This window comes from Leptopilina boulardi, unplaced genomic scaffold (assembly GCF_019393585.1).
Source record: "Leptopilina boulardi isolate dan_hultmark-lab unplaced genomic scaffold, ZJU_Lbou_2.1 LbouV2_280, whole genome shotgun sequence".
NCBI lineage: Eukaryota > Metazoa > Arthropoda > Insecta > Hymenoptera > Figitidae > Leptopilina > Leptopilina boulardi.
This window is the reverse complement of record NW_026137841.1, coordinates 2,102,177-2,119,939: the sequence shown is the minus strand read 5'-3', so window position 1 is coordinate 2,119,939 and position 17,763 is coordinate 2,102,177. Positions and strand designations below refer to the sequence as shown.

At 33.2% G+C, this 17,763-nt stretch overlaps 1 protein-coding gene across 3 annotated transcripts in view; it reads left to right on the top strand.

The window, feature by feature from the left end:
• The window catches only part of LOC127282118 (homeobox protein homothorax), a 388,123-nt gene that overhangs the window by 124,413 nt on the left and 245,947 nt on the right, over positions 1-17,763 (top strand). For all 3 annotated transcript variants that reach the window (XM_051306201.1, XM_051306200.1, XM_051306202.1), the window contains exon 7: positions 7,464-7,593. In XM_051306201.1, coding sequence (XP_051162158.1) covers positions 7,464-7,593 — 130 coding nt within the window. The remainder of the gene's footprint in view (positions 1-7,463; positions 7,594-17,763) is intronic.

Sequence of the window (17,763 nt, the reverse complement as noted above, 5' to 3'; positions counted from 1 at the left end):
TACTGAGATACTAAATCGTAGGAAATATATATGAGGCATTCCACGTCAATGGAAGACCCCCCCTGTCCAAAATTGGTTTTAACGTAAAAAGCTTTATTATAGCTTAAAATTTAGCTTATTTTGTCTACTTTTAAATGCAAAGTGGCGATTTTTAAAATTCAAAATGGCGGATCCAATATGGCCGCCAAAAAGAAAAAAAACGAAAAAAAAGTAATCAAAAACTCTTAAAACTTGTCACTTGGGGGTTTTCAGGGTCGCTGAATACGAATCTGATGTCAGTTTTCAAAAATTCAAAATGGCGGATCCAATATGGAGGACGATTTTGGAAAAATCTGCGATTTACTTGAATATGGCGGACTTGGAGTTAAAAATTAACTGAATTCGCTTGAAAATTGTTACTCGGGTGTTTTCGGGGTCGCTGAATACGAATCTGATGTCAGTTTTCAAAAATTCAAAATGGCGGATCCAATATGGCGGACATGAAAACTAAAAATTGGTTGAATTTTTTTGAAAATCGATACTCGGGGGTTTTTGGGGTCCCTGAATACGAATCTGATGTCAGTTTTCAAAAATTCAAAATGGCGGATCCAATATGGCGGACATAAAGTTGAAAATTGACTGAATTCGCTTGAAAATCGTTACTCGGGGGTTTTCGGGGTCGCTAAATACGAATCCGACGTCAGTTTTTTAAATTTCAAAATGGCAGATCCAATATGGCGGACGAAAAAATAAAAAGTCAACGCATTCGCTTAAAACTCGTTACTCGGGGGTTTTCGGGGTCGCTGATTACGAATCTGATGTCAGTTTTTAACAAATCAAAATAGCGGATCCAATATGGCGGACATGAAGTTGAAAATTTACTGAATTCGCTTGAAAATCAGTACCGGGGGTTTTCGGGGTCGCTGATTACGAATCTGATGTCAGTTTTTAAAAAACATAATGGCGGATTCAATATGGTGGAGATGAAGTTGAAAATTGACTGAATTCGCTTGAAAATCGTTACTCGGAGGTTTTCAGGGTCGCTGAATAAAAAAATAAGAACAAAAAAATAAAAATTAATTTTTGAAAAACTGACATCAGATTCGTATTCAGCAACCCTGAAAACCCCCGAGTGTCAATTTTCAAAGAAATTCAGCCAATTTTTAATTTTTATGTCCACCATATTGGATCCGCCATTTTGAATTTTTGAAAACTGACATCAGATTCGTATTCAGCGACCCCAAAAACCCCCGAGTATCGATTTTCAAAAAAATTCAGCCAATTTTTAGTTTTCATGTCCGCCATATTGGATCCGCCATTTTGAATTTTTGAAAACTGACATCAGATTCGTATTCAGCGACCCCGAAAACCCTCGAGTAACAATTTTCAAGCGAATTCAGTTAATTTTTAATTTTTATGTCCTCCATATTGGATCCGCCATTTTGAATTTTTGAAAACTGACATCAGATTCGTATTCAGCGACCCCAAAAACCCCCGAGTATCGATTTTCAAAAAAATTCAACCAATTTTTAGTTTTCATGTCCGCCATATTGGATCCGCCATTTTGAATTTTTGAAAACTGACATCAGATTCGTATTCAGCGACCCCGAAAACACCCGAGTAACAATTTTCAAGCGAATTCAGTTAATTTTTAACTCCAAGTCCGCCATATTCAAGTAAATCGCAGATTTTTCCAAAATCGTCCTCCATATTGGATCCGCCATTTTGAATTTTTGAAAACTGACATCAGATTCGTATTCAGCGACCCTGAAAACCCCCAAGTGACAAGTTTTAAGAGTTTTTGATTACTTTTTTTTCGTTTTTTTTCTTTTTGGCGGCCATATTGGATCCCCCATTTTGAATTTTAAAAATCGCCACTTTGCATTTAAAAGTAGACAAAATAAGCTAAATTTTAAGCTATAATAAAGCTTTTTACGTTAAAACCAATTTTGGACAGGGGGGGTCTTCCATTGACGTGAAATGCCTCATATATATATATATATATATATATATATATATATATATATATATATATATATATAATCTTAACTTTTATTATTTCGGTTATACAAAAACAATTTAAAATTATCTCTATAAGGTGACTGACCTAGTAGCGTACACTATACACAGAAAAAAGTATTATCAACAATTTTTTTAAAACAGCATCCAACACTTTTAACACCAGTTGAGGTCGCCACTGTCTTTAAAAGTCTCTAAAATATAAAGTTGGGTATTCAGGAAACAGTTTGAAGAAAAACAAAATTTTTTCAAAATATTGGTTAAAAATTAAAATAATGAAACAGAATGTCGTACTATACTAGTCTTGGTCCCAGGATGTTTGCAATAAATATGACGATTGTGTTGAAGATTTACACTAATCTAGCTTTTTAATAAAGAAAAGAATTGTATATATATTTACAATTCTCTATAGCTATTGCCATAAAAAAAATTTTTTTACTGCTGCTTGCGGTGTGAACTTTTTTTCTGAAACCACTGTACCGATCAACTTGAAACTTAAAGGCTTTTTTTGTATAGTTACCATAGCTCGTTTGTGAACGAATTCCAAACATCTCATAAATCGTATTTTTTTAAAAAAATCCTTGCTATCTACAAAATTTTTGTTTGCAAAACATATTTTTTCTAAGAATAAACAAATGACTGTCAAAAAAGTGTTCGTTGCGAAAAAATACTGTTACCATTCAAATTAAATTTTGCGAAATACTTATATCTTAAACAAAGCGAGATTGAGAAAAGTGTCAAGAGACACTTTTTCACATCTTTTAAAGAGGAACAACTTTTTTTAGTGAAATTTTATTGCTACCGCATTTCTTAAAAAAAATTAAATTTTTCTTTATAAAAAAAAAAAATTATTTGCTACCAGTATCTGGCACAAGTTAAATTCTTATGGAAAATATTCTTTATTATCAAGACAATTACCAAAAAAATTGGAGCAAAAAAGAAGTTGGGGTTATTGAGTAATTTAAATTCAAAGATTTTTAGTAAAATGGCCTACAATTTGTTATTTTTTAATTTTTCTAACGGTTTTTTAATTAAGAGTGAAAGCTCTTTCAGGGCAAAAACGAAAAAATTAAATATCCCTATTAGACAAAAAGTAATAAGATTTAAAAAATCCTTTTTCTTATTTTTAAGATAAACAACGATTTCAACGTGAAAAATTAAATTAGTTATAACTTTGTAAAAAAAATTTTTCAGCCAAACAAAAAATACGTGTTGCTCAATAAAGCTTTAAAAAATAAAATTTTGGAGGAAAAATTGATTTTCAACTCCGACGATGTTTAGCCTGCCTGTTTTGAAATGAATTCTGTCTTTTGAAGATTATATATGTTGTTTTACAATTTTATTCGTGATAAGTTGGGTTATTTTTTGCTATGAATCCTAAATTTAATATATAAATAAATCAAGTTTTTTTGTCTTTAAATAATTAAGTTCCTGACATTCACAAATTTAAACACTATTTTTCAAAAAACAGTAAATTTAGAACGGGAAATTCCCATTGTAATAATTTCAAATATTTCAAACATTCCTGCATCATACAAACGGATCTCCACCGGAGATTAGTTTCCACAACGTCGCATAGGGCGAGCGAACATCAACTCTTCTCGTAGCTGACATTCCGAATAATAAAGAATGTTGTTAAATAGTTATTTAACATTCTGTTCAACAATCATGAAAAACTATAATTTGCAGATTGACGTTGGTCTAAAAGAGTGTATACAGATTGTAAAATAGGTGAAGTGTGAAACTGACGAGTGGATATGGAGTAGATCGAGAACTGACTCTCGAAGGTCAGTCTCTGAGATTTCGAGAGTCGAAGGATGGGTCTGTTGAAGAAGGGAGCTGATGGATCTAATCAAAATTCCTCCCTAATCACGCTGGCTCTTCATCTTCCCCTTCCCCTCGCCTCCTACAACCTCGATTACAGTCGATTCTCTCGTCTCCGATTGGCGACGGCAATCGTTTTAATTTGCCCACTCGATAGATTAGACTCTCAAATGATCTTCCACCAAAAACCGAGATTCAGTCCTCCTCGTCATCTCCAACAGATTTATGATCTTTGAAATATATGACTAATTATGAAGGCCAGTTCTACATGAAAATGAGTAGAAAAACTACAAAACGAGTGCATGGCATGGGCATTAAGAAGCAAAGATGGAATGCCAACTGTGGTGGTTTCCTAATTTATTTAAAAGTCATAATCGGATTCTGTGATGAGTTGTAAATTAGGGTTAGTGACGTGAAATAGGCGAGGGAGGCGTGAGTAGAAAGTCAAGTTGAGACTTGGATTTCTCCAAGACACAGGCCGCTTCTGGCTTGGTGTGGAGATCATAAATAACCATTTATTGCGGAGGCAGCGCCTCCACTCGACGGATTATCTTTCCGTTATGTCAGTGTGCTACAATTATATTTACATTTTCCACGTAATGGAATTCCCCTCAACTTGGGTAGGCACGATTGAAGCAGGTAGCCTAACTGCCTTTTGCTCATTGCCCATGGACGATCAGGCGGATGCCGTAAAGTCGACGATAATTGCCAGAGGCAAGTCGAGTTGAATAAATTCTCCAAAGTCACGAGACTTTTGAATTAAATATACTTTATCAACCAATCGCCATTCTGCCCATTTTATATTCTCCTTCCTCCTCTTAATGACTTCCATTAACTGAAATGATACGTTGATTTCATAATTCGACGTTGTTTGCCTTTAATTTCAGTTAATTAAATTTCAGAATTGTTTTATCCTGTTGAGAGTTAGATGGAGGCTTTTTCTTGTGATTAAAGATATTGAAAGATTATTTGCTTACCTTGCATTTCATATCGATTTTTCTCAAAACGAAACTCAAGTGCTAATACAAAGTCTCTATGGCAAATGGAAAACATATCCTGCTTTCAGAATCAGAAAAGATCTGTAAGGTATAATATCGGACCTTAAAAAATTTTAAATGCTCATATAAAAGAAACAAATTTATGAGGGTCGTATAGAGACCCCCAAGTTCGTATGTATTTTGTTGCCTCGCAGTCTGAAACACGACACAAACATCGCACAAGTCGTAAATATGGAATCCCGGGATTTTCTCTCTTGTCAATAAAACCCAGAGTTTAGATTTGTTGTGAACCTTCCATAGGCTTTTACGATTCCTGAAATCTGGACTCAACGTGGTTAGCAGCTACCAAAACCCATTCTAGAATTTACATTATTTTCTACTGTCTATCTCTTCTTTTTATTAAAATATATTTTTTTTCCCTGTCAAAAAATTATCAACATTTTCAAACATTAACTAAACATTGGTTTCATTTTTATAAAAAAGTGATTCCAAGATTTCACTATAACTATTAGTTGAACAAACTATGTAAGAAAATTTACGATATTCATTTATTTCTACCGCTACATATTGAAAAGTTGTGAATTTTTACTAATTCAAACCTAGTAAAATATAACTAAATTTGAATTAGTTACTCACTTTTTATTAATTCAGATTTACGGAGTGTATTATTTTAAAAAATTCTGTAAACACATTTGTTTGGTTACCGTACTATGTAATAAATGGTTAGTTGAAGGCTGAAAAATTAACATAAAAGTCGAATGAATCTTGTGAATATAAATCTGAAAAGAGTAGAGAGACAATAAAGTGGGTATTAGTCCTGTTTGATATGTCTTTCTCGCCTGGAGTGGTATGCAGTGAAGGCACATTCGAGCTAATAAATTAATTGCGGAGATTTACGTATCTTAGCCGTAAACCAGTCAACACAGAGCTATAATGTCCGGTCGCTAATTACATAATTATATGGCGTTAGGTTGCGAAGACCAATTAATACAGCGGCAGCGACGTACAATGTCTGTGTACCGATCAAGTGTTGTCAGACGAAGCAGTAAGTCACCGGGCACCGATGCACGGGGACACGTCTCGTATACATTCGAGGATACCAGACGTAGGCGATACGTGTTGTTAGTGTCCGATCGAGTGAGCTTTATAATTTATTGTCTTCCCTGTCCGTTGACAGCGGGCGTGTGCCACTCAGGGCCGTAACTACTTGGTCTATTAACCTGTCGACACCTCTTGCACGCACTCTTGACCTTCAATATCACCCCGAAACAAACAATTCCTACATTGTGTTTACTTGTCCTTTTATGCATGCACTTATTTTACTCTACCAAGGCGGAGGTGTAAAAAATATACATACTTCACGTGGCGACATGAGTATCATCGAAATGTCAAGATGCGGGCATTCGTTGACTGATTTACTTAAGGGTACACCAGACATCCGGTTTGTCGAATTAGGGAGGGAGAAAAAACTTAAGAGAGAACGAAGGAATGATTCGCTTTCGTCGCTTAACCGTTCGTCATTACATCGACACAAGTCACGTTTTATAACATGGACCCTAACAGGGTCACTTAAAAATCAGCCTTTAGCAGGAAGTGACGTCAGAATTCTCCATTGGTCTGGAATTCGTCATTTTCGTTTTAGATCATTTGCTTAGATAAACTTGACCCACTTATATTCATTAAATCATTACACAATAGTTCCCAATATACTTCAAGTATTTTCTCCATTAGAACAAGAAATTTGCGTTCTTGTGTAAAAATATAATCCAGAATTTAACGTCAACTCGTATTGATAAGAAAAATGGAAAAATTGTTGTGTGGTTGATTGGCAGTCTCTCAGTTTATTAATTGCCCAGTGGGAAAAGCACGACTGGCTGAATATTGATCCCATATTGGGAGCACTTTTGACAATCTTGGTCCATTATTTTAGCCAATATTGGACCAAGTCTGGGAGTGTAGAGACCAATAATGCCAAGGCTCGAATTTCAATATTGGCCTAATATTGGAAGGGAAATAATAATATTATTATATATAATAAAATATAGCTAAAAATTTTATTATATTTCAGTTTTAATAATTAATTTTTTTAATCTTGGCGGGAGTCTGATTTTTTGTATTTTTGAATATTGGTTGAATATTGGGCCAATATTGAAATTCGAGCATTGATCTCTACACTTCCAGCCTTGGACCAATATTGGTAAAAATAACTGGTCCAATATTTAGCCAATATTCAGTCTTGGCAATTTCCCACTGGGTGTACAAACCTATCAGTTAAGTCCGTAGGGGGACAAGTGAAGATGATATCTGTATGACAGTTCGTGGGAGTCACTGTCACTCATTATTGCTTGGCATACGCGTGCTTAATACAACCGAACGGATTTGCTCTCAAGAAGTCTGACAAAGGTTACACGCGCATTTTTTACACAGTAATCGAGAAGGGAGCTGACAACTTATATTCCGCACTAATGATAGAAAGTTAAGAAAACATTTCGTGTCATTAAATTGGTGTAGAATATGGAAATATTTCTAAATGACCTTTATCTTGTGGCTTAAGTTAGCTCCTCCGTCTCCCGATTTCATCTTTGTACATAAACATTTACAATAACTAGAAAATATTTTTAAACATGTTATTTCATTTTGCAGCGACCACCTTCCTCGTCACTTTCGTACCCTGGTCCGGGAGGCAACGACGATGCACGCAGTCCTGGAAGCGGGGGAACACCTGGCCCTCTCAGTCAACAAGCCCCCACAAGTTTGGACTCCTCCGATCCTGGTAAGTCGATAATGAGCATTTTTTCAATAGTATTAATGTCATTAAAATACTGAATTAAGAAATTAATTTCTTTTTAAAATGGAGAAAGGGTTTTCAATAATTACGTATTTTTTTGTGACGGGCGAAGTGGAAAAAAGATAAGGGATCACGAGTTGATCTCTGTTGCGTTTAATATTGAATAAAAAAAGTAAACTTGCGCCGAGTGCTCGGCGACGTCGTTCGCTAATGACAATATCACGCGACAATCGAGTTGATGACAATCAAGATGCAGGGTGGGACCCACGGACCTTCAACACACCCTTCAAAATTTACAAACACAGACACACATGTCAACACCGACCGCGGCGAAGTCACTGTCGAGCCTAATGAGCGAAATGTCCCAATGGCGTCGGCAGTACGAATTCTTTAATCTTTTTTGTCAAAACGCCAAAAAGAATTATGGAAATCAACACGTAGACTTCATTTTTTAAGTCGAACATTGCCTTTGCTATTTTTGTTTCTTTGTTTTGAATTCCATCTCGAGACAAACTTATTTTGCTTACATTTGGCGTAATGTAAATTTAAATTTGTTCATATTTTTTGGGCTTTAGTTACTAGGAAAATGCTGAAAATTCTTCCGTCGAAGAGTGGAACATTACAGCAGTCAATTTCTTTTGAGTGTGAAAAAATTTAGTTGAATGGCAATAGGTGCGGTTTGTGACGTAGATTTGCGTCACTTGACTGAGTTGGAAATGAAAATGCGCCAATGGACAGTGTAGCTGAGGGAATACAAGTTCACGACACCATCCCATAAAGATTCATTAAGTCCGTCGTCTATATTCGCTGTCGTGCCAACATTATAAAATTCACGGCTCTTCTCTTTTTAAATGCGCATACATTCCAATCACTGCCTAAACTATATTTTCCATAGAAAAAAAAATATATATAATACACACTAACGATGACTAACTAAAATAAAAACTCACTACACAGAAAAAACTGAACTCAGAATGAGCCGTGTAGACGGCTCATTTTGATGTGCAACAAAAATGAACCAGGTTGGTGATGCCACTGTCTATGTCGTTTAGCATTGGCTCATTTTGATTTGCAACAAAAATGAGAGTAGGGTTTTTCTGTGTAGAAACATTTATTGTTAAAAAAAATGGTTACATAGTTTTATTAAGGAGTTAGACCACTGGGCAGACCGAAAATCAGAGCCATTTTTAAGATATTTTTTAAGATATATTGTTGTTAAGTACATATTAAACTACTAAAAAATTATTTTCAAAAGATAAAAAAATTAAAATGGTGCATTGACAGTCCATCAATAGAAACCCATTTTTTATGCAGAGGTGTACGGCCGGTAGAAAATATTTTTTCAGTTTTTGACAATTAAAAATTTTTAAAAATTTTAATATTGCATATTGCACTTTATGTCATCAAACTTAATGATTTTAGTTTATAAACTTTTTCTTGAACAAAAGAAGAACATAAATACTACATTCATTTGTTTTCAATGTACTTTACCGAGAAACATACTTGTCAACAAAATTTAAAATAAAAAATTTGTTTCAAGAAATAAAATTTCAAACTCATTTTTCTCAAAAAGTCCTCGATGGAAGATTTTGATTTTACGATTTTCTTAATCTAAAAGCATAATACTTGAAAAATTCACACGAAAATCTGAAGTGTTTTGACTTTTGATTTAATTTTTATTCAGGCCCACCTATTGGGTTGTGTTAATCACAGTTTTTAATTGGCCAATTACGGTCATCAATCTTGCCAAAATGTACTTTCCATATGAATAGTGAAATATAAGTTTATCAGGTTGGTGAAAATATGTAAATTTTAAAGGAAAAGTTGAGAACCGATGTGTAGATAGTTTCGTGTTGAAAACAAGTCGCATGCTATCCTCTCGTCAATTCTCAATTATACTATTATTTATATTTTAAACGCGATGTCAATGGCCGCTCACCTGAAAAATATGTCAAGTGTTTACTCTGATGTCAACCTTGTATTTATGTTGATGTGCCGAGACGTAACATTAGTGTATGAGTTATTCCCCTCTTTCTCAGCAGTCACTGATCCTTTCGTTTATCGTTGGTACATTATACACATAGAAAACGTCTATTCAAACTTCACTGATATGTTACGTTTGGAAACTATCTCGAGTTTTGGGTTTCTTATTTTTCAAAGTACGAATAAAAGTTTCCGGACCAGATTGACTTGTTTCTATCTGGTTGATTAAATTGTATTAATGGCCTTTAGAAAGTCCCAAGAAATTGATTTACTCACAGAACTGTATGCAGTTTTATTTTATTAACCATTCGTCAGCAATCGAATATTTAGTTGCCGGTTTAAGCGATAAATTTTCAGTTGTGAGAGTTTTCCGCTAATGACTGCGATTAGTTGCATTGACGATGTAATGACAATAATTTACTACAGTTATAACAAAAGTTGATTCGTTCGTGAATACTATTTAATTTCAGCACTTCAAGGTCATGATCTGAGTTATTTTATAGTGTGATTTATCATTTAACGCACTTGTACCAATAGCACATGCAAGAGATTTACACATGTTCGGGTCATGTACATTCGATGTTGTAACTCGTTGAGTGATAAATCTTTATGACAAATTTCGATTAATGACCTTAATTACAAGAACGTAATGTCAACACGATGAGCATTACTGAATTTTAAATTTTCATTCTATACTCTTTAATTGAAACCATTCAAGAGTGCTTATCAGGTTTTACATAAAGATTGTAATTTACGATACTCGGGTGCGGGGTCAGATATTAATAATTAGCTTCTTCCTTTTATCTCAAATGCATGTCACAACTATGAGGCATTTTATGAACCATCTGGAAATAAATTAGATTCTTCACAAATTGGAAACTGAGTTTACTCAAAGTTCACTCTGCAATGCTTATAAAAATATTGCTTCGTTGTTTTCATATATTTTTATCTTTAATACACGAGAATTGAAAAGGTACTTACTTTATTTTTAGTCACTCCTCCTAACAGGAGATGATTTTATTCTTTCATTTCTGGACTGATTCTTTTCTCTCTACAAAAATATCCCAATGAATAATAAATAATAGCAGTAGTTCAATACACTTCCCCCTAATATAAAAGCTCATTGATATAGATAACAGAGTTCGTTCTCGTCAGGAAATCTTATCCCGAGGTTCGTCGACACTCATTGTTAGATTGAATTGCAACTGTAGAGGCAATAGAGGAGGGGTAATGAGGGAACAAACGTCATATGCAATTTCGCCAGTGAGTTTTCTCATTTCTCGCCGATCAAAGATCACCACAGAATCGTTCTCGGAAATCGTTCCGAAGGAAGAGGAAGAAAAAGAGTATCAAGGGGATACGGACGCGATGGGGTGAGGGCAAGGGGGATGCCGAGAAGAAGATAGAAGTAATGAGGCTGATTCCCTGTTTTCTGTATTTCTCAAGCTACCATGTTATCAGTATCCTTATCGGTCGTCTTTTCTACTTTCTTGGTTTGGTGTACCGCCCCCTTCTTTCCATACAAGACCCATCGAGTACCCAGGGCATAATGAGGCCTTCATGTCGTGAACTCCGGCACCTCTTTTTTCCACAATTCCCTTTTCTTTTAATTCCTCTTTTTCTCTTCACCCGCCCTCCTCACGGATGCTTCACTACCCTTTCCCTATTCACGACTCCTTATTCATCTGGAGCTTTTTTCTTTCTGTCCCTGGTTCTATACATAAAATCGTCGTTTTAACTACTAACAAACCTCTTTATTGCCAATTTAGAAAACACGCCAGTTGTAATATCCAGTAGTGGGATTATTAACTACATGTTTGCCAACTGTTACTTTCAAATAAAATAATTTACAAAAAATTATTTGATTAAACATTTTGATTATTCGAGTGAATTTAACCTGCATCCATAATTTTTAACTTCATACTTTCCGCTTTGAAAAGTACCCATAATATGTATTCTATCTTTAAATTTTACCAACAAAACAATTATTAAATGAAAGCTTTAATTGTACACTTTAAGACCCATATGCGCGAGATAAAAAATGGGCATTTTTAAAAAAGTGGGGGTAAGGACAAAAATTCTCTTTGTGCTTTTATAAAGTTTAAAGAGGAAAAATCTTGAAAATCGACAAAAACACGTTTACTGGATCTTAGAAAATATTTATTGGATATCGAAAATAAAAACACCTAGAAAAGAGATTTTTTGTTTTAAAAACTCCTTTTTCTATTGCTATTTCTTTAAAAAGAAGAAATATTTCTTTAATTTAAAGAAATCCTATATTTTAATCCATTAAATTCTCTTTTATTCTTTTAATCCTGTTCAAATGAAAGAAAAATTGAAAAATAAAAATCTTCTTTCAGTTGAAACCAAGATTTATTTGTTAGAAAGAAAACCTACTTGATTAAGACAGGATTTATTTATATTAAAGAAATAATTTTTTTATAATTAAATTGTTCAGATTTAAAACTAAAAACTTTTCTTCTGGTGTACAGAGTTTTTAAAAAAATTTGTAATTAAAAATTATTCGACATTTAAATAGAAACATGATTTGGTAATAGTTGTATTATTGGTGACTTATATTAGATGTATAACCAACAAGTTAGCTAAGACATTCAAGTTAATTGACATGTTAATGAATAATGAACTTGCATCGCTGTCATATCGACAGACCGACGGATACGAATGTGGTCGATAACCAAAGCAAACGACTGCGAGTGGCATTCTCATTAACATTACTGTTTACTATATGAACTCTAATCTGCTTGATTCTTGTCCTTCTCACTGTAACAATGACTGCCAGAGCCCATTGATTTCCACAGCTTTATCATTATCTCTTTCCCCCAGACCTAAGTATTTTCAAATAGCAATGCATTAATACAGGATTTAAAAGTATTTAAATTTAATAATTCAAGTATGTTACAAACATTTTATTTTCTGTTTGACAGATCTATATTTAAATATGTTTCCTCCGCACTGTTTCATTATGGGGACAAAAAGTTCTCAACCAAATAAATTATTATTTTGCTTGAGCTAAATATATTTTCCAGTCGAAAGTAAATAAATAAATTCGAAATTTTCAAATATAATTATTTTTTTTGTTCCACTAATCATATAAAGCGCTGAATAAAGTAATGAAAACTTATATTATAATATTACAAAATATAGTTTTGCAAATTGCCATTGACTTATTGTAATTATATAAGTATGAAAATATTAAAAATACTAATACAAAGTTTCTTTTCGTGTGTCACGATCAAGATTACAAAATTGATATATATCTACTTAATATTCTTCTAAATTAATGTTTTTTTTTTAAATATTATTTGTCAGATTGCTACAGACTTTTGCAAAGTACAGATATTAATGAACGGATCTATTATAGAGTACGCAAAAAAGGAGGCAAGGAACGTGTCAAGTTTCAAACTTGTATAATGCCGGGAGCGAAACGGCTGGAAATGTGAATTTAGGCTGCTAAGCATAAATAATCCGCTTAATTGACCCGCGAATACGAATGGCCGATTAAGTGAACGAGCGTTCGATATCGACAGAAATATACATACATGCACACTTACATTTCACTACTTAAGGAAACAACGTTTCGCAGCTCAAATTTATCCGTCTTGCAAAAAATGTCTACACTCTAAAGACATTTAATTTTCTTGCACTTAAGATGAAAACAATTAAAAATAAAGCAATTTTGATTTCAAATAAACATTCAAGATCAAAATAATGATAATTTGAATTTATAACCTTAAAGCAAAAATGAAACATTCGCTTTCAGTAACTGGTTTGCTATTTGTTTGACAAATTATAAAATTTTTTTGATTAAATTTTTAACGGAATAAACGCGAAGGTGGTTTGAAACATTAGAAACAAAGTAACTGTTAGTATGCAGAAGTAAATTTGATTTTTTCATTCAAATTAATTTTATCGACTGCAAGGTGCGGTGTCGAGGGGAGTTGCGCTCGTTTCATCGTTGAGTACCACATAAACGTCGATGTCGCTGAAGGGTAATCGTTATAAAAAAGGAAGAAAAAAATTGTGAAACACACCAACCGTAGATACGCACGCCCGCACAGGGAAAAATCAATTAAGCCACTTATCTGAAATATGGGTGCAATTACATGCAATTGCCAAATCTAGTTTAGGTATCGATGGCCGCATTATCGGCAGTTCCACTCGACTCCTGTGCTTTGCATTTCAAATGCAATTAAATCCAACTTTTCTCGCTCAAGATTGAAATCCCCCATATTTTAATAAAAAATTACTAAATGTTATTCAGTAAGAATTTGAAAGAGGGAGGGTCAATAATTTTATGTTAGGTACAAAACAAATAATTATTATTTGTTCAAATTAATTTTAGGTTCGTTGTATTTTTTATTGTTCGTATAATTTTGACGAGGCCTTTTAAAAATGGAAATCAAGTTTTAAAAAATTTTTTAAATTTATTTAGCATACATGTTTCGACAAATTATTGTCCTCATCAAGTCTATTTGGTTATATATATTGACGAAATTATACATAATTTGAAAGACTTTGAAAATGAAAGTAAAAGTAAAACATTTTCCAATAATGAAAAGTTATTGAAATTTAGAATTGGTGAATAAGAATTTTTTAAAATTATATTATTGTTACAAAAATTATTATAAAAACCTTACCTGTTTAAATTAATTATGTTATATTTTTTATATTATTATTATTATTATTATTATTTAAAAAAATAAAATAATAAAATTTTAAAAAAACTTTGTTGAAGACCACAATGGCCTTAAAGGTTATATTAGTCTATGTGGTTTTAAAGTGTTCTAAATATTGGCGGAAAATTAAAATTTTGAAAATTAAGATATTGAAAAAACTTATTTAAAAAAATTAATTTTGAAAAATTGTTCCTCAAAAATTAAAAAAAATTAAATCTAAAAGTTGGAAATTAAATAAGATGTAACAATATTATTGACATTTTTTTTTAATATGAATCATTTTTTAATATCATATTTTGAATCAACACACATTCTTCATTTAGAATTGTATAGTATTAACAAAATAAAAATTATGATTATTATTTGTCGCCTGACTACTAAGGCCTGTGTACTTTGCCCTTGAGGTCATTACCATTTTACACTGATGCGAAACGACATGAAAAAACATCGTTTTTTGGTGTCCAATATAAATTGGAAATCTTTAATTATATTTAACTAAAAAATCGAGTTGTAAATTTCGTTGCCTTCCTCCATTAACTATCACGAAACGATAGAAAATTTCGTGACAGTCCCTGCTTGGAAATAAAAATTACAATTGTCGATGATAAATATTATCAAGTGGAAATATTTCATAATAACTCGACACTTTTGGCTTAAACTCGCATGCTTTAATAAAGTTATAATTTACTGATGTGAGCGCTTTTTTAACACGTTCGTCGACTTGTAAGAAGTGTCCTTATCAATGATGCTTGTTTATTTTTCATTTAACTTTTTTCGTCTTCTGTTGCACACATGTTGAGTTTATTCCCTCGCCGTTGAATATAACGCCTCTTTCTTTTCGAGTTGCTGGATGCTCGAATGGGCCAGTAATGCGATATCAGTGCTTGGGATGTCCCTCGGCTGACCCGTGACCGGCTGTCATTCCGAGTATATCTAATACAAGTTTGGTCTGGCGAGAATGACGAACAGAGTGTTATAATGAGTGATGCACTCAGTGTTCGTCCCCTTTCCACAGAATTCACGCCTCTACGGGGTGTCCGTTAACTATTAATTTTTTACTTTTTTCAACATTCTAATTTGTCATTATTTTATTCTTCTATTATTCTCTTTAAATTATATTATTTGGGTACTGCAGTTTAAGTTTCTATTTTTGTTAGGTCTACTTTTTGTATTTTTTTCATATTGCATCACTACTATCGTACAATGTTGTTCATTCCTTTATATTGACGCAGTGTATATTTAAGTTTTTAATTAATGCGATTGCTATCATTTAAATTCCATAATGTGATTACGATTCTATTAATTTTCACCGAGCTACGTTGAAATAATAATATTTGTAGGACTTTTTCGCATGTTGGGAAATCTCGATGATGGCACGAGTTCGAAGCACCCTGTATGCACGTGCACCACTAGATAGGAGGGTTTAAGCGAGTTCATTGCATGCAGTAAATTTCCCTTGGTTACCAGTACACCCGATCACGCGATTGGAATTCTTGTCTGCAAACCTGATCGAGGAAGACGGAGTCTCTCCTATCCTGTTTTCACCAGGTCACGCGATATTCGATAGAGGTGACGGACACGAGGGTGCGAAATAAGTCCTAATTTATCTCTAGTTCACCCTAGAGCAAGTCATGAGAAACATTTAAAGCTTAGGTCAAAAGTCTATTTGCCTTTGCAAGTTCGCAAGAATTTATAAACATGTAAATGTCACTAATCAAATGATTTCAGTTGGCTAATTAACTCTTTGGAAGTTGAATCTTGCTCTCGGATTTATTGCTCATTACTATGCGTATGAAGATATTTCGACATTTAATGCCAGTTGAAATTTTTATAGTATTTTTAATAATTTGTGTTAGGAATCGTTTAATCTGAAGAAATAGTAAAACAAATATATTTATTGCCAGTATTGAAGGGAGTTTTTTTATCGCACTAAATAGAACTGAAAAGATAATTTATTATTTATTTAGACGGAAATGTGTTATTAGGGGAGCAATCTTTTTTTATTATTTAGAGAAACTTTTTACACCAAATGACACATTCACTTATTAATGGTTACCGTAGTGAGCAGGGCGTGTCAATTTTTAAATTTTTATCAAAACTTCCCTTCGAATTAGAATATTGACCGCAACAAAGAATGATGTTACCTTCTTCCCAATGGCAGAAATTATGGAGGCGTTACTCTAAGGCTGCAAGCACGCATACACTTCGTTCCCTTGGTCTATTTGCTGAAAATTATTGTAATTTTACAAGCAGACATGGGTAGTTGAACAGGCTATTCATTTTCGTACAAACTCCCCCCACCCCTCTGTCTCCTTATTAAGATATATTAATATTAATATTTTCTATGTCCCATCATAAAAATTGAAATCCTAATATATTCTCCAAAGACATTCCAAAAACAAATTTACAATTATTTATTATAAAGAAAGCTTGAATGAAAATGTTTATACATATAACAACGCAGCCCGGAATATTTTCCAAACTTTTTAAAACTTCAGAATGGCTCGACAGGAGGTATTTTAGAAGTAAATTGCTCTCTGCAACACGCAAGGGTCTCTTTTTCTAAAAAATACATAGTCGTCGAACTCTTAAAAATTTTTTTAAATATTTTTTAATTCTTTCAGTGTTTTGAAGTTGCAATTTCTTTTAGTTAAGCATTCGTTAACGTTGCTGTAATTTTTAATTTGTCACAGAGGAAGTAATTTTTTTCATCATTTTTTTAAATGTAGTTTTGTCTCAAGAGCACCTGGGGCAAAAGTGCTTGCGATCAAAATGAACATTTCGAGAAAAACGTGTTTAAAGAAAACAAGTCGATATAGTAATTTTAAGGGTTTCTGATTACGAATTGAGGGAGTACATGCAATAGTGCATTAGGCGCTCGGACTGTCTACTGCAACTGCAAAATCAGAGCTGTAGTGACATAGCATTTGCTGAAAAAAAGAAAAAAAAATTCAGTAATATCTTTATAAAGAGGGTCGAAAATTTGAGTTTGACTCTGGCACCAAAAAAGGTTGCTACGGCTTTGCTGCAATATCTACTTTGACTTGCGCGGAGGAGACTCGATCTGTCTAATGCTCTATTGTATGAGCACCCTCAATTTGATATAATATTTTCAAAATTCAAAATGTCGGATCAAATATAGCGAGACAATTTTTAAAGATTAACTTTAAATTCGTGACTTAAAGGTTTTGGAAGTCGCTAATTACAGATTTCCCCTCAGATGTTTAGAATTCTAAAAAGCAGTTTTCGTATGGCAGAAACTTTTTTAAATATTTATTGAATTCACTTGAAATTTATTTCGCCAGGTTTTTTTCAAACAAATTCATCCCACATATTGAACCAAACATTTTGAATTTTGAAAAACTGACATCTAATTCGTAATCAACGACTCATTTCCCAGACACGATCAGATCTGTATATATGATACATTACCGCTCAACTGGTTAGAAACGCACTGATTATACTCATTTGCGAA